Genomic DNA, 18,282 nt, shown 5'->3' with positions numbered 1-18,282 from the left:
GAATATATTGGAAAGGAAAATAGGTTGAAAATTCCATCTTAAGAAGTTAGAAAAGCGTAAAGTATGTAGGACGGAGGATATAATTAAGCAAAGATGCAGGATTGCTTCAAAGAGAAAACATCAATGAAGGAGAGGAGACCAATGAGCTAAAAGTTGGTTCTTTGAAAAGACTAATTAAATTGAGGACCTTTGGCAAGGCTAATAAGAACAAACGAGAGAAGGGGCGCCTGAGTGGCTCAGTTGGTTGAGCAACTGCCTTCGGCTCAGGTCATGGTCCCGAGGTCCTGGGATCGAGTCCCGCATCGGGCTCCCTGCTCTGTGGAGAGCCTGCTTCTCCCTCTCCCACTCCCCCTGCTTGTGTTCCCTCTCTCGCTGTGTCTCTCTCTGTCAAATAAATAAATAAAATCTTAAAAAAAAAAAAAGAACAAACGAGAGAAAACACAAATCAGCATTTTTAAAGAAAGAAAAGGGTAGCATAAGTGCAGGTGATATAGACCCTTAAAATATAATGGCATAGCATACACGACTTTATGCCAAAAAACTTGAAAATTTAAATAAGGGAAATTTTTAGAAAAATATAACTTACCAAAACCAATTTGAGAAACAGAAAACCTGACTAGTTCCACAGCCAGTAAGAAAATTAAGTCAGTCATGAAAAATCTTGACCTCAAATAGCCTCATTGGTGAATTCTACTAACCCTATAAGGAATAAGTAATTCCAATCTTACCCAAAGACTGGATGTAGAGGAAGAGGACTACTTCTCACCTCTTTTTATGGAAATTAGCACAACCTTGATACCAGATGCAAACACCTGGCAAGTGCAATGTAGGAAGGAAAATTACAAGCCAAATATTACTCATCAATACAGATGAAAAAATTTAAAGCAAATTATAAGCAAACTGAATCTTCCATTGTATAAAAAAATGTATCATAATCAAGTTGGGTTCATCTGAGGAAGGCAAAGTTGATTTAACAGTAGAAAATCAATTAATATAATTCACCACTTCAATGCATTAAAGGACAAAAATCATTTGATTATCTTAATACATGCAGAACAATTGTCTGATAAAATTAAACATCCATTCATGATAAATATTCTTAACAAAAGAGAACTTCCTAAACTGATAAGGTTTCTTTTTTACCTTAAAAAAAAATATTAGACCCGGTGAAATATTGAAAGCACTCTCTTTGAGATCAGGAAAACATCAGCAAGAATGTCTGCTATTAACACTTCCTTTCAACAGTATACTGGACATCCTAATCATCACAATAGTGTAGTTAAAAGAACCAAATGTTATAAGCATTAGAAAAAAAGAAACAAAACTCACTATTTGCATATGATATGACTGTGTTAAAAAATTTAAGAGATTATATGGATAAATCAGAATTAATAAGAAATTTCTGGATACAAAAGTACTAAGCAGCAAAATGTTAGCAAAAAAAAACATTCAGAAAAGGACATTCAAAAAGAGATTTCATTTATAATAGCATAATGAACTAGGGAATATTTAGGAATAAATCTAACAAAAGATAGAGAAAATTCCTTATGGAAAAAATTATAAAGCTTTAGGGAGAGATTATACAACTATTGAAAGATTAAAAAAATGGAAAGTGTGTGTTTTCATAGGTCAGAAGACTACATAATGTAAAGGTTGCATTTCTTCCCAAATTGATGTATAAATTATTACAGTCCCAATAGAAAGAACAACAGTTTGTGTGTATGTGGGGGATGTAACTTGGCAAGTTGATTCTAAAATGAATATATGGAGGTGCAGGGGCCAAGATATTCTTAAGAAGTAAAACAAGATGGGTTACTTGCCTTACAGATACAGATACCCTCAAAGTAATTGCAGTACTTAAGACATGTGGTATAGCTACAAGGACAGACCAGTGGATGCATGGAGCCAGGATTTCAACAGTGGGAAGTTAGGCAATGTACTTTGAGAGGGAGCAAAAAGCAAGAAAGAAGACACAGAATTTTCATTTCTTCCTTCTTTCCTTTTTTTCCTCCTTTCTTTCCTTCTTTCTTTCAGTCAGCAAGTGTTTATTGAGTTCCTACTACGTGCTGGGCTTTGGGATAGAATGGTAGACAGAGGGAATATTTGGCTTTAGTATTTGCTAGGGTTTTGCCAAATGCAAAAATGTGAAGGGCTAGAGCCAAAAGGTGGTTGAGTTTCTTTCAAGGGTATAGTAATACTGATGGAGCATGGTATCTTAGTCAGGTAATGAGAAATGGGGAGATAGTGGAGGAGGAGGACTAAAGGCCCCCAGGAAAGCATGGGGTTAGTGGCCGTAGTTAGGGAATGGTGAGATGACCAGCATGTCAGGATCAGGAAGGTGGGGGTAGAGGGGCTGGTGCCTGGAGAATTCTGTAGGCCTAGGCTATGGAGTAAACCTGCCTATTTGTGGTTGTTTGAGAATACAGGCTTCTTGGAATTGGCAAAAGAAGCATGTAGACTTGAAAACACCAAGCTTGTATTTCTCCAAGCGTGCCAAAAATGTTCATATTTTAGTAGGAAACTAACTTCAGGCCCTCCCGGGGCATAGGGAGTATGGAATCCTGCTCCCTCAAAGTTTGTGCATGCGTGTTGTACATGGACCATCAACTGGTGGCCTGCCTCTTGACATCGTTTTCTAGATATTTAGAGAAATCTGTCCTTCTAAAAATGTCCTTCTAAAAATCTGTCCTTCTAAAACACTAAAAAAAGTGTTTTAATTCCTATCTTCTCAAGTTTCCAGGTTACAGGTAAAGGGCCCTGTAAGCCCACTATGCCCTTCTCTCCATAGGACAATGAAAGACATCATCTCAGACAGATGTCACTAACTGGTGGTCCATGACACAAATGTGTCCCAGGACGTGCTTCATTTTGGCTCTTAAAAACTGGATTAGTAGCCAGTATTAGAATCTGGATTTCTTGTTTCTCATGAAAAGTTGCAAACTATGACAATGATGGATAGGGCCACCTCTTTGGCATAAGTCACCCTGACTCCTATGTAAATGCCTCTCTCTGGAGTCATGCTCTGTGTTGGGTCTGCCTACCTGTGTACATGGGACAAATATCCAGTGCCAAGATCTCTTGCTTGGCCAGCTTTATTTCATCACCTGCTTGATTCCTGCAGGCCTTTGAGTTTGCCACCCCACTGCAGGTAAACCAAGTCGTGGAGCTCAGTGCTGCTTTGCTGGCTCCCACAGGCCCCAAGCAGACTTTCTGGCCTAGAAGTAGACCTGATGAGATTGCTGGGCATTCTCTCCTTCACTCTGTCCTCTCTTTCCAAAGCTGGACACTGGACCCTATTTGGCACTGAGAGAATACTGAGGATGGTCATTAGCCCACGCTAACAAGCCATGCCATGTTATGTCAAGGGGTTAGCACTGTGCCTGACACATTGTCAGTGCTCAAGAAACAGTAGCTGCTATGATTATCATTGTTATTGTTATTTGATAAGAGAACAGGAGGGTGCAGATGAAGGGGCCCAGCCCCAGAAATTAGAAGGCATGCCGCCACTTTGAGTAAGTAGAAAGGATCAAGTCTCCAGCTTCCTGCACAGGGACAGGAGAGGAAGAGTTTGCTGGTTGGTGAGGTCCCCAAAGGACAGTATCTGTTCTGAGGGGTGTGGCTCCCTGAATGTGGAAGGAGTTTCCCCAAGTTGCCAAGACAGAACATTACCAAGCGGAATGTCCGCAGCACTGACAGGCTCCCCTTCTTGGCTGCACCCAGCTCTATCAGGCTCACAGTGACAATGATGCTGTCAAAGATGTTCCATCTCTTCTGGAAGTAATAGTAGGGGTCGAAGGCAATGATTTTGAAGACCATTTCAGCAGTAAAAAACACAGTAAAGACCTGTGGTTGGAAACAAGGATCCATCTCAGCAGGGTCTGTGGGGTCAGGGGTAATAACAAATAGGGCAACAGGGAAATGTCTAGTTTAAAAATAAAATAACAAATAATTTTATTTTGTTTTTATTCATGTTCTATATACTCTGTGGGCTCTTGAAGGACTGGGGATGGGAACACTCAGCGTGACAGCATAGAGAAATCTCTGGACCAGTGCTTAGGTGATATGCATTAGAACCCATGCTTCAGTGTTTTCATAAGAATGGTGGTAGAGATGGATAATCATTAGGATAATAATTATTATGTAATTATCTAAATGAGAAGTCAATCTGGTTCAGTTGTTTAAAGACTTGGATTGTAGGGCAACACAGACCCAGATAAAAATCCAACTTAGCCATGTTCGAGCTTGTGAAAGCAGACACAGGTCAATTTCCTCATCTGTATAATGGGCATAAAATGAGATAATGCATATGCAATTCTCAGCAAAGGTCCTGGCCAATAGCAGCAACTCATTAATAAATAATAGCTATTAAACTAGAACAATAATAATAAATTCTAAGATTCTTTCAGCTCTGAGTGTCTTTAGTTTGTCTTAAACAGGACAGGATTCTGACACTGAGAGAGGTCAAGCCCAGGCTCAGGTCATGGGAAAAGTAGCAGGGAAGGGAGACAAGTAAGGAAGAAGGGTTAGGTGCTATTTTCTCTTTGCTCTTAGCAAAGCCTCTCGCCAGCCTGGGAAACAGAGGTGGTTGCATCCCCTTTACACAGAAGGAAAGGCTGGGAGTTTAAGTGATCTGCCTAATACCACAGACTGCAACTGTGTAATTCAAAGAGCATGCACAGCGTGCCCTTTGTAGACAAGTGAGGCGTGGGAGGGTAGCGCTGAGGTCCCGTGTCCTACTGAGACCTGGGTCAACTGGCTCCATCATCATGGGCTGTGCCATCTTGGGCAGGATACTCAATCTCTCTTAGTCTCAGTGCCCTCTTTGGGGTTGTGAGGGTGGTGATATCTTCATAGCATTGTTGTGTCATAAAGATAACACTTACAAAGCACCAAACTCTGCCTGCCTTTCTTGCTTTCTTTTTAAAACATGGCACCATGCTCTGTCCCAACGGTAAAGGCCTTTTTCCTTTCTTGTTACAACTTCTCCAGCTATAAAATGAGAGTGTGGACTTTAAGGTCTCTTCCCTAAGACCCTCTGTGGTCTATGCTGACTTCTTGGAAATAAGCTCTTCCTTCTCTTTCCACTTCCCCTCTTCATATCAACTTTAAATAGAACGCGGCCTCTCAGCCAAGGTGCTGCCAAAACATAAGGCATGCTATGCTGGTTCCATAGTGTCCCAGGACCTGCTGGAATCCCCTTCACATCACTGGATTCTGGGAGAACGGGAGGTTTCTAGGGAAGAGTAGTCACATTTCCCCTGAGACCCTTCCTTCTACCTAAGTTTATAGCCTATGAGGAGTTGGAAGAGAGGGACGATCCTGGCAGACCAAACAGTCCACCTCTAGTGGGGTGGACTCTGCAGGGGACATGGAGGCAGGATCCCGACCTTGTTAGCTTCTGTTTACCATGTAGTGAAGTCCAGTATGGGTTTTATCTTATTAAAAGCAAATAATACTAAAAAGAAATAATGGAGGACAACTTAAAGTAGCATACTGTCCAAACCAGATACAAAAGAAAAGTTCTGACTCCCTGGTGCTTTTGTTACAACAGCAACATTTCCATGTTCCCTCCCTCCCATTGTCTTCCCCGCCCCACCCCCACTCTGTCTGCCCTTAAATGACATCGTTGAAAAACCATCACCATTGTGTTTTGCAGTCATAAAAGCAATAGAACTAGGAGGAAACTCTGCAAGTCCGTAGGCTGTCTTTAGATGGGGAAGTGACATTTATCCTAATTTCAACATAGAGGCAGCTGAGATCCAGAGAATTCAAGGGCCTGACCTAAGTTCTATAAAGAGGGGGCTAGCTGCTCTTCAGTCAGGACTCTCTAGGTCCATTTCCCTGCGCTGGTTTGTCCAAAAGCAATTTGCACCAGCTCAGCCTGGCTCTCCAGACTTGACTTCCTGCTCTCAGTGCCACCACATGTCCAACACCACCCCTCTGCTCTCAGCTAGCTGTATCAACACTCCAATGAATGAAGGCACACTGCTACCGCACCCAAAGCCTCCCCTCCATGACAGCTGGGCAAAGGCTGCCAGTGCACTCACAATGTTGCCTATGTGGAGCATGGCTTCAAAGGTGGTGCTCATGCCGTGGTGCTCCATGGCCATGAAGAGTGTGTTCACCACAATGCACAAGGTGATGGTGAGCTCTGCAAAAGGGTCCGTCACAATCCCAAAGAGAAGCGTCTTGAGCTTCACCCACGTGGGGCAGCACTCCCAGATCAGATACTTCTGAGCCAAGCTGGTCAAGCAGGGTGGGCACCTCCGTTCAGACTCCTCGAATTCTGTATCACAGATGTGGTTGATGACAGCTGTCAGCCATGCATCCCCTCAGACTCCCATGCCCTAGACCTTGTCAATACTAGTATCACTTGTGGTCTCCACCCCAGCACCCTGCTCTGATGACCATTTCCTACTTTCTGAGCTCCTTCAGTCCAGCAAGTGCAGTCCAATCTCTGTCCTCATTTAGTCCCCCAAAGCATGGACCCTACACTTTTTAATTGCCCGTCACCTATGTCATGTTCTTAGTTCTGTTTACCTTGCTTAGATTTCACATCCACCCCTCTATATACCCCCTTGCAGACATGCTCAGTTCCCTTGCCCTTCTCCACTCCTCTTCTCCCCTGAATATGCAGACTCCTCTGCACCTACACCCAACCATGTAAACCTGGTTGTATAGAAAACTATATAGAAAAACTATACAACCATGCTGACTGGTCCCATCAGCAATTCATGAACCCCAGTTTGTCACAATCCAGAAATCCTGCTGTTTCTCCATTTCAGTCCATTTCTTCAGTCTTCCAGACTAACATTTCTCATTTCCTCTCTTTCCTCCAACCTCCCCCTATCTACTCTCTCTTTGCTGACCAGCTCCTTTTGATTTCCCTCAGAATATAGAACCACTCACAAAAGAACTTCCTCTTCATCCTTTCACTGAGTCTCCAAGGAATCTACAAGTCCGTTCCCATGTTCTGTACCCTGCCCAGCACATGAGCTCACTCTACTCTTACCTGTGTACCTGCTCAAGGCCTGTGTCATCCCCTTTCTCTGCCCTCTAGACTATTCCCATCAGCACATGAACATGCTTTAAGTGTATCTCTTCAAAAGATCTCCCGGGAACCCTTGTTATTCTTCATCTACTGTCCCCTTAACACCAAAATTCCTTGTAAGAGTTTTCTACACTTAACTTTCTCACTTCTGTTCCCTCCCTGACCCCTGGAATCAGGCTTTTACCTCTTCCACACTTAAATTATCAATTTCTAGTTATCCCCTTACTCTGCCTCTCACAACATTGGACAGAATTTGTAATGCTGTCCTTGAAATCCCTTGTCTATCTTCCAAGACATCACAACCTCTCGGTTTTTCTCCAATATCAGTGACTGCTTCTTCTCAATTTAAGTTCCTGTCTCTTCTTTTCCTGCCTCTGAATGTTGGAGATCCAAGCATTCTTTCCTTGATATTTCTTTTTTTCTCTCTCTAGGTAATCTCAATCTTAAAAAACCTGTCGCTGTGCTATCTGCCCCCAGATTATATGTTGAGTTTCTGATCTTTTCCTTAAGTACCAGGCTCATCTCTAGCTGCTTCCACTAAATCTCCATGTGGATGGGTCCTCAACAGAGGGCAACTATATACCTTTAGGTCTATCTATAAATTCCCCTGTAAGATATGCACTCTGCAGATATACCAGCCCATGTGGCAAGGAAAGATGATGTCCATTGTTTATAATAAGAATAATATAATAATAATAATAGAAACAACTGATAAAGTCCATTATGAAAAAAGATGAGACAGATTTATCTATGGAGATGAAAAAAAACTTTATATATATGTGATGTGATGTGATGTGATGTGTGTGTGTGTGTGTGTGTGTGTGTGTGTGTGTGAATGCATAGAATACTGCATGAAGGATACAAGAGAAACTGAGAGTGCACTAGGATACTGGGGAGCAGCAAGAATCTTTAGTAAGAGAGAGACATAGTTTGCATTGTATATGCATCTGTAGTATTTGAATTTTTTTTGCTATATATATTTTTTCAAAAGAAAGGAATTTATAGAAATAAATATATGCTCCCAAATTTTGCTGTTTTATTTTCCCATAAGTAAATTAAAAAATTGTGTGTAGTCAAATTTATCCACGTTGTTCTTTATGTTTTCTTGCTTTCATGCCTTGCATATAAGCGATTCTCATTGCAAGATTTAAAAAAAATACCTATACACATTTTCTTCTAGTTCTTTTGTAGCGTTACCTTTCCCTTAAAATTTTAGTGCATTTGGAGTTTATTTTGAGTAAGGATTAAGATATTGATCCAGTTTATTTTTTTCCAACCTCTGGTTATTTACATCCACACTGTTTATTGCATAATATCTCATTTTCCAAAGGATTTGAAATTTCATTTTGGTCATAAGTTATTTCCATATATGCCCATATACTTTCATAAGCAAGTGTCCATTTCTCTTCCATAGATAAAACTATTTATTTTTACTATCACACTGCTGTAATGACTTACAATCTTTGTAAGCCTTAAAAATCTTCAAAACATTTTGTCAAATAAAGTAAAAAATTAACTGAGAAAAATAACTGTGGCTCATGTCATAGACAAAATGCTCATTTCATTAGTATGTAAGAACTCTTAAAAATCAATGAGAAAAAGATCAAACCAATAGGAAAATGATTAGACAGTTTCTAAAGGGAAAATTCAAGTGGTTTATAAATATTTGAAGAGATTTCCAATAATACTCAAAATGAGGTAAATGCAAAATAAAAAGATATTATTTCATGGAACAGATTAACAAAGATAAAACAGTTTGATAATTGTGTTTGGGAGGATGTGGATTGAAAGCCACTATCACCCATTGCTTGGGTGGGTGAAAGTTGATATATTTATGCAGAACATCCATTGTTGTTCAAAACTAAAAATGCTTACCCCCTATGACAAAGCGATTTCACTTTGAGGCATTTAACCTATAGTACACGTAGAAAGTGATGTATTGACCGCAGAATTTACTTCCCATCAAGAAGGGAATGGCTAACTAAATTATGGTATGTCTATACAACATAATACTAACAGTTAGTGGAAAATATAAGGGTACTTATGTGGAATGGTTTTCAAAATATATTCATAGAAAAAAATTATGGCACAGAATAGCATATATGATATGCTACCATTTGCAAGGGAGAAGAAAGACTATATATTTTTTGATGGAACATTATAGAATATTTTTGGGAGGAAACACAAAACAACTGGTTTGGACATTGTTTCTGGAGAGGAGAGTTGGATAGACAGAGGAATATTTCCCTTTTTTAATATGTCCTTTAGTATGTTTTAAATCCTGTATAGCATATTGCCTATACAGGGGCACCTGGGTGGCTCAGTCATTAAGCATCTGCCTTTGGCTCAGGTCATGATCCCAGGGTCCTGGGATCGAGCCCCGCATCGGGCTCCTTGCTCCATGGGAAGCCTGCTTCTCCCTCTCCCACTCCCCCTGCTTGTGTTCCCTCTCTCGCTGTGTCTCTCTCTGTCAAATAAATAAATAAAACCTTAAAAAAATATTGCCTAGTCAAACAAAAATGTTCTAAATAAAAATTTGATAAAGAGATTTTATTTAAAATGATGGAGCAAAGAATGTGCTGCTCTTTCTACTTCCAGAAATCAACAAAAGCGTCCAGGAGACTGAGAAATAGAAATGCGAATTCTTGGCAATGATTTTGTGGATTTGATACCAAAAGCAAGTCAACTAAGCAAATGTAAACACATAGAATGACATCAAACTAAAAAGCTTCTGCACAGCAAAGCAAACCATCAACAAAAGGAAAAGGCAACTTATGGAATGAGAGAAAATATTTGCATGCCACTTATCTGATAAGGAGTTAATATCTCAAATATATAAATAACTCCTACAAATCAGTAGCAGAAAAACAAATAATCTGATTTTTAAATGGGCAAAGGAACTGAATAAACATTTTTTCCAAAGAAGATATACAAATGGCCAACAGGTACATGAAAAGGTGCTCACATCACGAATCAGCAGGGAAATGCAATTAAAAACACAATGAGATATAACTTTACACCTGTTAGAATGGCTGTCATCAAAAAGACAAGAGATAATAAGTGTTGTCAAGGATGTGCAGAAAAGGGAATCCTATGCACCACTGGAGGGGATGTAAATTGGTGCAGCCACTGTGGAAAACAGTATGGAGATTCCTCAAAACATTAAAAATAGAACTACCATGTGATCCAGCAATTCCACATCTGGGTATATCCAAAGGAAATGAAATCACTATCTCAAAGAAACATCTGCACTCCCCATGTTTATTGCTGCCTTATTCACAATAGCCAAGATATGGAAACAATCTAAGTGTCCATCAATAGATGAATGGATAAAGAAGATGAGAGACACACCCACCCACCCATACACACCCCTCCCCCCAACACGGGAATATTATTCAACCATGAGAAAGAAGGAAATCTTGGTGTTTGCCCTCAAACTTGAGGGCATTATGCCAAGTGAAATAAGTCAGACAGAGCAAGGTAAATACTGATACTACACGGTATCACTTCTATGTGGAATCTTAAAAAAAAAAAAAGATGAATGTGGGAGGTGTGACAGATGTGTTCATTACCTAGATAGGGAAATCCTTCCACAATGTATCCATGTATCAAATCATCATAATGTACACTTTAAATATCTTACAGTTTTGTCAGTTATTCTTCCAAAACTGAAAATAATAAATAAAAGAATGTGATGGGCACCTGGGTGGCTCAGTTGGTTAAGCGACTGCCTTCGGCTCAGGTCATGATCCTGGAGTCCCGGGATCGAGTCCCACATCGGGCTCCCTGCTCGGCAGGGAGTCTGCTTCTCCCTCTGACCCTCCCCCCTCTCATGTGCTCTCTCTCTCATTCTCTCTCTCTCAAATAAATAAATAAAATCTTTAAAAAAAAAATAAAAGAATGTGCTGCCCCTCTGCTTCCAGAAACCACTAAAGGCATCAAATCTGAGAAATAGAAATGCAAACTCTATTTTTGATGAAACTAGGAAACATCTGTAAAACTCAAATCATAAGTTCTGCGCAAAGGTTATCAAATATAGCACAGGTCAGTCAGAGTACAGGAGAATGCTCTGAAAGGACACTTGAGATGACAGATATGTAAACCGGCAAAGCATAGTTTTCTAAAGCAGTTGACACATCCTGGGGGCAAAATCAACAATCTCTAGTTGAAACAAAAGCAGGCACTTCCCTGGACCTATTTTGGCACTAAAAAGCACAGGAAGCAGTGTTGCATGAGAAATCTTGCAGATGCGCCATTATGGCAGGAAGCGCCTGTCTGTGAGGCAGGACAGGAAAAGACTCAGCCTTGTAAACAGCCTTCACATTGCTGATCTTGAATGTCTGGGGAGATCCAGAGTCTAAGAGAATCATGCACTTGCTAGCTTGGAACATGATCACAGCTCTTCCCCTAAAAGAATCTCCTGCAAAAAGCTAATCCAGAAAGAAATTTCTTCCTTTCCTTCTGCTACAATTAGAGATGCCATTTCTCCTATTAATACTCTCCACTTGTGCATCCTCTCTTGCCATGTCAGGAATCTATTGAATATTCTCTCTCTTTCCTTTATCTTCAGTCTTTTCCATTCTCATAGACCCTCCCCATTAGCATGTAAGTGTACTTTTTAAAAACTCCATACAAGAAAATAAATAAGCAATGCTACTTACACCCTGGTGACGTTTCACTATTTCCTTCCCTTCACAGGCAAACTTTTGAAAAAGTTGTCTATATACAATATCTCCTTCTCCTCCCACCACACCTCCATTCTTCAACTCCTCCCCTTCTCTGCCAATCCTCACTTCTTGGATCACTAAAGACATCCCTGTAACTAAAGCCCCTGGACTCTTTTTGGGCTTGATTTTACTTGATTTTTCTACAGCATTGCCTCTTTTGACTTTTCTATTCTTCCTGAAGGAATTCAGACCCCTGGGTCTGTGTAGTATTCTTCTGGTTCTTCTATTTCTGAACATTCCTTCTCAGCTTCCTCTGCTGGCTCTGTCTCTTCTGCTCAATCACTAAACATTATAGTTTCTTTAGAACTCTGTCCCAGGTCTTCTCTTCTTACTCAATTCCCTTGACATTTTATCCCCTTGCACCTTTCCAAAATTACCATCTACATTCAAACAGCTTTCAAATATGTATTTCTAGGTCACCCTCATCTTCTAAGTTCTAGACCCATTTATTGCAAATCTGACTTCCCACTGGAAATCCTTACCTGAATGTCTCAAGGGTGCCTGAAACCCGCTATGTCCCAGACTCAATTTATGATCTTTCCTCTCATCTTTCCTCAGTGAATCCCCCTAAAGTATTCCTTTTATGAGCTGTTGCACCAGTATCCCTTCAGTTGCTTATGCCAGAACCATGTGAACCACCAAGTCCTGAATCTTATGTCCCTTAGATAGCTCTTAATCCTCCCATTTCCCAACACTCCTACGGCTACCACCCCAAAGTCCAGGCATTGCCATCTCTCAGCTAGTTTCCTCCCAACTGGTTTCCTTGCCAACACTCTTCCCCTCTTAATTCCATTCTCTACACATATTCAGAGTAACCTTTACAAAATGCAAATGTAGCTCCCCTGCCTCCAATCCTTTAATGGCACCTCACTGCTTTTAGGATGAAGTCCAAAATCCTTAATTTGGTATAGGAAATTCTGTAGGTTTGGCCCTAGTCCATCTCTCCAGCCTTATTTTGAGCCCCTCTCCTCCTTGCTCTCTGTGTTCCCGCCACATCAGGATTTTTCATTTCTTCAAATATTATGCTCTCTTCTGCTTCAGAGATTTTGCTGTCCTTTCTGCTTGGAATACCTCCTCAACTCCAGGTTAAACTTACCATATTTCCTTTAGCATCCTGAACTTCTCCTTCAAGACACTCAGCACCCTGGTAATAACTTGTTCCAAGTCCCTCTCTCCCACTCAGCATGAGGGCAGAGACTGGGTTGTACTTACTGTTGTGCTCCTGCTTCTGGTCTTCTGGTCTGGACAACTGCCAAGTCTTAGCTTGTGTGCCAAGCATAGATGGTTCACGTGCCCTGAGCTCAGTGGATTGCCAAGTTCTTATTGGCTTGAGCCAAACTTTCTCAGGCACAATCACTCCCAGAGAGGTGGCCTCTGTAAATCCTATCACAACTCAGACAGTGCCAAGCACCCTTCATGTACTCTGTGAGTGTCGTGGGTATTATGTCCGACCAGAGAAGATCAGAGGTCATCTGCCCTATGCTCAAACAACTTTGACCTCTTTGCCCTAATCTGAAGTTGTCTTTACCCATATTCTCTTAAAAATGTCAATGTGTCTCCTGCTTTTCCTAGTCTATTCACACAGCATCTTCCTTGAGGGGAGTCTGTCCTACCTAGGATATCTGATCATTCCTATTCTCTTCCTATTTATCAGTGCAGGTCATTATAATTAGCATCATCCCCAAATGTTACTTTTGTGTATCACTCTCATTCACCATTCATTCAACAACTGTCTGTTGAATGCCTACCATATGCCAAGCACTGCTCTTCCAGGTACTGGAAATCTAACTGTGAGCAAAACAGACACATCTCTGCCCTCGTTTACAATTGAGTAAACAAGAATAGCTAACATCTGCTGAACATTTACTAAGTGCCCGTTGTGGTCTAAGCACCTTACTTATGCTAATTCACTTAATCCTCAAAAAACATTACAAGATAAATACATTTTCACTATTTTACAGGTGAGGCAATTGAAGCATAGAGCAGTTAATAGAGCTCCAAAGTTGCACAGCTTACCCTATGTGACAGAACCAGGATGCCAACCCAGGCAGTTTAGCTCCAGGGTCTGTGTTCTTAACTATTATCCTCTGTTGTTTCTCATTGATTCTGAGACCTCTTTTGTTCTTACTTGAGTTGGGCTGTGTTTGGAACACTCATTTTTTAAATTCTTGTCTCATTCCTGCAAAATACATTGCATTTGCCATTCATCTGTCTAGAAGTCTCTCCCCTAGGTTCTAAGAAGTCTGAATCCCTTACTTAATTCAGATTTCTGGTCTCCTTAGGGAGAATGGCCTTCTGCATCTACCTTATCTGAAATAGCCCCTCTGTAGTCCTCTATTCCCCATCTCCTTCCCTACTTTATTTTTTTCCTACTTCTTGTCACTACCTGAATATCTACTTGTGTTTATTATCTGTATACCCTGGTCCCCAGAATGTAAATTCCATGTGTGCAGGCTTCTATCTTGTTCACCACACTGAATTCCCAGCACCAGAATAATGCCAGATATATAGTAAGTGCTGAACAAATGCTTGTTGAATAGTAAATAAATGAAAAAAAAAAGGAGGGAGCTTGATAGTTTTGGGGAATAAATGAAAAAACAAGCTGTTTGTATTTAACATTAACTGTTTGATGGCTAATAGCAAAAAGAAAAAAGAATCCGAGCAACTCACCTGGCCAATAAAAAATCACAAGCATAGGGGCACCTGGGTGGCTCAGTTGGTTAAGCGACTGCCTTCAGCTCAGGTCATGATCCTGGAGTCCCTGGATCGAGCCCCGCATCGGGCTCCCTGCTCAGCGGGGAGTCTGCTTCTCCCTCTGACCCTCCTCCCTCTCATGCTCTCTGTCTCTCATTCTCTCTCTCTCAAATAAATAAATAAAATCTTTTTTTTTATAAAGATTTTATTTATTTATTCATGAGAGACAGAGAGAGAGAGAGAGAGAGGCAGAGGGAGAAGCAGGCTCCCAAGGAGCAGGGAGCCCGATGTGGGACTCGATCCCAGGACCCTGGGATCATGACCTGAGCCAAAGGCAGACGCTTAACCATCTGAGCCACCCAGGCGCCCAAATAAATAAAATCTTAAAAAAATAATAAAAAATAAAATTCTTTAAAAAAAAATCACAAGCATAGCAGCATAGTTACATTCTAAACAGCCATGAAAAATGCTAGGCATACAGACATTATTACAATGAAATGTGATTTTTAAATAATGACTAATGAGGGAAAATAATATGAGAGAATATGTATAATATGTACACACTGTTGTTACTGAAATGTGTACACATTTCACACACAAAAAAACTCATGTATGCAAGAAATGTAAATTAAAGGTTTTTTCCCCCCATGAATGAATTCAATATATACTGCAAGTCCCCAACCTGGGGACTTTGTTTTAGTTAATTCAATGTCTGCTACTACTTCACCATCTTAAGTTGTGTCTGAGTTCTGGAGGGCCCAGGGTTCACCAACAGTGGAGTGTTGAGCTGGTCCTTGGTCATTGCCAAGTGTATTTTATGAGTCATCATGGTTCCCATGTGGTTTCTGGTGGGAGAGCTGCCCAGATGGCTGTTCCCTCTTTGCCTCTTACTCACTTCCTTCTCCAGCCCTCAACGGGGGCAAGGTCATCATCCAGCTACTCTCCTGCCATGCAGGTCACAGGGCACTCTCTGGGGCTGCCTCAGGTCTTTTCTACCCAGGTGGGTTATCTGCCTGCTCTACTGTACAGTTTCTGTGCCATGCTGGGTATGTGGGTCTTTTCCTAAGACTTGCTACCTCTCGCTTCACCTAGAAAGTAAAGCATAGATTGGTTCTGTTTTCAAATCCCTCAAACATCTTTTTTTTGTTTGTTTCTTTTTTTGTTTTGTCCTGCCCTCCCTCACAGTTAGGATTCAGCCCAGGACTGGTGGGGGAGCACACAGAGAGCCCTTTCTTAGAAACACACCAGCATCCAAGCTTCCTCTCCTTCCTTTAGCCCAGTACATGTTAAATTTGTCTAGGGGAGGCAAGTAACTGGACGGGACAAAAGCCATATTTTCCATACCCTGAGGCAAAATAAAGGCTGGATAAGAAGACAGGCTTTATACTCAGGGTAAGGAGGATGCAGTCATGCTCTTTGGGAACTTGAGTGTCAGGTGGCTGTGAACCAGTGCCACTGTCTTCCTCCAGCTCCTGGTTTGGTGTAAGCAATTGGAACACATCTCTGAGGAGGCTAAGTGGATTCCCATTTGATTGATGGAGCCCTGAATTAACAAGAATTTAGTTAAATTGACTGATTAATTTACTTAAATTATCTTCCAATGCTCAGCATAATGGGGGCTTGAGACAAAAATTAAGTTATAACCATAAAAGTTACAACCATGAAAAATGACAGGATAATTCTGCTGTATTTGAAAATTAAGGACTGTAAAATTTCTTGCATACCTGAGGTAGCTTGAAATTCTATGGTGCCTGCCAGATCACTTTCTCAAATTTAGTTTTGTGAATACATATGAAGCAGATGTAAAATTGAACAAGAGATGAAACTAGGGCATTAAAAACTCATTGGATTCTATTGTTTTTGAAAAAATTGTCCATACTTCTAAAAAAACACATTGATAAAGGGTGATGGGTCCAAGGGCATAAAAAGGAGCAGTATTTAGGATCCCAGTACACAGATGAGTGACATCTTTGACACAGGTTTGGGGCATCTCCTCTGCTGCTCAAATGCAGACTCATTGTAGCACAGTGGATGGATATTCCAATGAGTGGTACTTACCCTCGAGGACAGAGGTCATGATGCTGACAACACTCATTGCCCTTTGGGCTCGGAAAGGTTCATTCAAGTATTCTGCTGATAGGAAAGTCTTCTTCTGTCCTGCATCAAATGCCTGCTGGGACACAAACAGTCAGGATATTCCCCCAACTTGAAGTCATCAGTGGCAAATACAGGTCACTTAGCCTCTTATTGGCCAGTCTTGTGTGGTCACAAGTTGCCTGGTGAAGCTATGATCCTCTGCAGTTGTGCTTTGGGAAATGGAGCTGCTTCTTGAACTTGGGGTAAGAGCTTAGGCATGAAGACCAGGACACAGAGTTGGGGGTACAAGCAGAGTCTAGGTTTGTAGCTAACTCTATAATCCAGGCTCACCTGAGACTCTGCAAACTCCTGCTTGAGAACAGGTCCCTGGGCACCAGGGTGGGGATGAGGGCTGTCTCAAGGGTTTCTACCCAAGGTAAGTGAGAGCTGCAGGAGCAGTGGACCAGGCAGTCATTCTAAGACTTTGTCTGCACTGTGCATACAGGTTCACAAAGACTTCCTCTCCAGGACAGGTTTTCTTGACCTCCTTTCTAATAGGCTCATTTCCCTCCCCAGCATACAACCCAGTTCTAAACTCCACACAGTCCTTTTCTTTCTGAAGGAATATTTGTGTGTCTTGATTCTTCAGTGTTAGTTATCTGACACAATCCTTTGAGCCTTCCCTCTTTAGGCCTTCACTGGAAGTTCCATCTGGGTTCCATTCCCCTAACTTTAGTCACACACTACCCTGGATATGGGAAGTCTGGGGCCCATAGCAGCTGATTCGGCGCTACACAACCATTCAGAATCCAAATCCGACAAGCATCTTTGAGCACCTGCCATAGGCGAAGCTCATAGGTATACAGTAGTAAGTGCCTTAATACATATAAAGAACATTCAGAAAGTTTTCAACCATGAAGACTCAACAAGAGATGCTAGCAGCTATTGTTATTTGTCAGACACATGTGTATCAATGCAGGCACTTTATGATTCTATTTAACCCTTCAGCTGTTTAGAAACCTTTTTAATGGGAGACTTGGGGGCTTGAAGAATTTAAGGAACTTGTTACAGGTGACTTGGCTGGTAAGTGGCACACCTGTGATTGAAACCCACATCCTTGTGACACAGAAGGGCTTTAAGAGTTAATCTTGCACTAGCCAAGTAATTTATGAATCAATGTCAGAATATCTAGGACAGTGGTAATCTAGGGAGAAATTCTTGAATGAGGTATTTTCTAGAGTGTTAAAGCACCTCTTTGTGTTTGTGATTCTCCTTGGGCTTCTGGAGACCCACTCTCCACCTTCTTTACCCTGCTCTGTGCCTGCGGAGGGTGGTCTGTACAAGCAGCATCACCCTCACCATCCTGTCCTGATCAGGCTCCGCCAATGAGAGGCACAGACAGAAGATCAGAGTCTGGAAGGAGAGAGGAGTAGGCTGTCACCTGGTTTCTTCCCTGCTAGGCTGTGGCTGGGTCATGGCTGTGGTCTTCCACCTGGCTCACAAGTTCTGTTGGGCCACCCAGCTCTTGCTGGGTTCTGGTTCTGGTCCTTCCTCTCACTTCTTCAACCTAAGCATGTAACAGCTCCCTACTATTGCTCATCTCTAGGTGCTTCACTGTCCCTCCTTAGTTCAGAGCCCAGTGTACACCTCTGTAAATACTTGAATAAACTCTCCCCACTTGCCCATTGGAGTGGTTCATCTGTTTCTTGCTGGGATCATATGGCATCCAGTCAG

At 41.4% G+C, this 18,282-nt stretch overlaps 1 protein-coding gene across 3 annotated transcripts in view; it reads right to left on the bottom strand.

The window, feature by feature from the left end:
* Window positions 1–18,282, bottom strand: part of SCN10A (sodium voltage-gated channel alpha subunit 10) — a 91,490-nt gene that overhangs the window by 36,410 nt on the left and 36,798 nt on the right. For all 3 annotated transcript variants that reach the window (XM_021705864.1, XM_021705865.1, XM_021705866.1), the window contains 3 exons: window positions 16,531–16,642; window positions 6,048–6,286; window positions 3,670–3,843 (listed from right to left, as the gene is read on the bottom strand). In XM_021705864.1, the coding sequence (XP_021561539.1) occupies window positions 3,670–3,843; window positions 6,048–6,286; window positions 16,531–16,642 (525 nt within the window). The remainder of the gene's footprint in view (window positions 1–3,669; window positions 3,844–6,047; window positions 6,287–16,530; window positions 16,643–18,282) is intronic.

The sequence above is a fragment of the Neomonachus schauinslandi genome, chromosome 1, assembly GCF_002201575.2.
Source record: "Neomonachus schauinslandi chromosome 1, ASM220157v2, whole genome shotgun sequence".
Classification (NCBI taxonomy): domain Eukaryota; kingdom Metazoa; phylum Chordata; class Mammalia; order Carnivora; family Phocidae; genus Neomonachus; species Neomonachus schauinslandi.
This window is presented reverse-complemented; position numbering and strand designations above follow the sequence as displayed.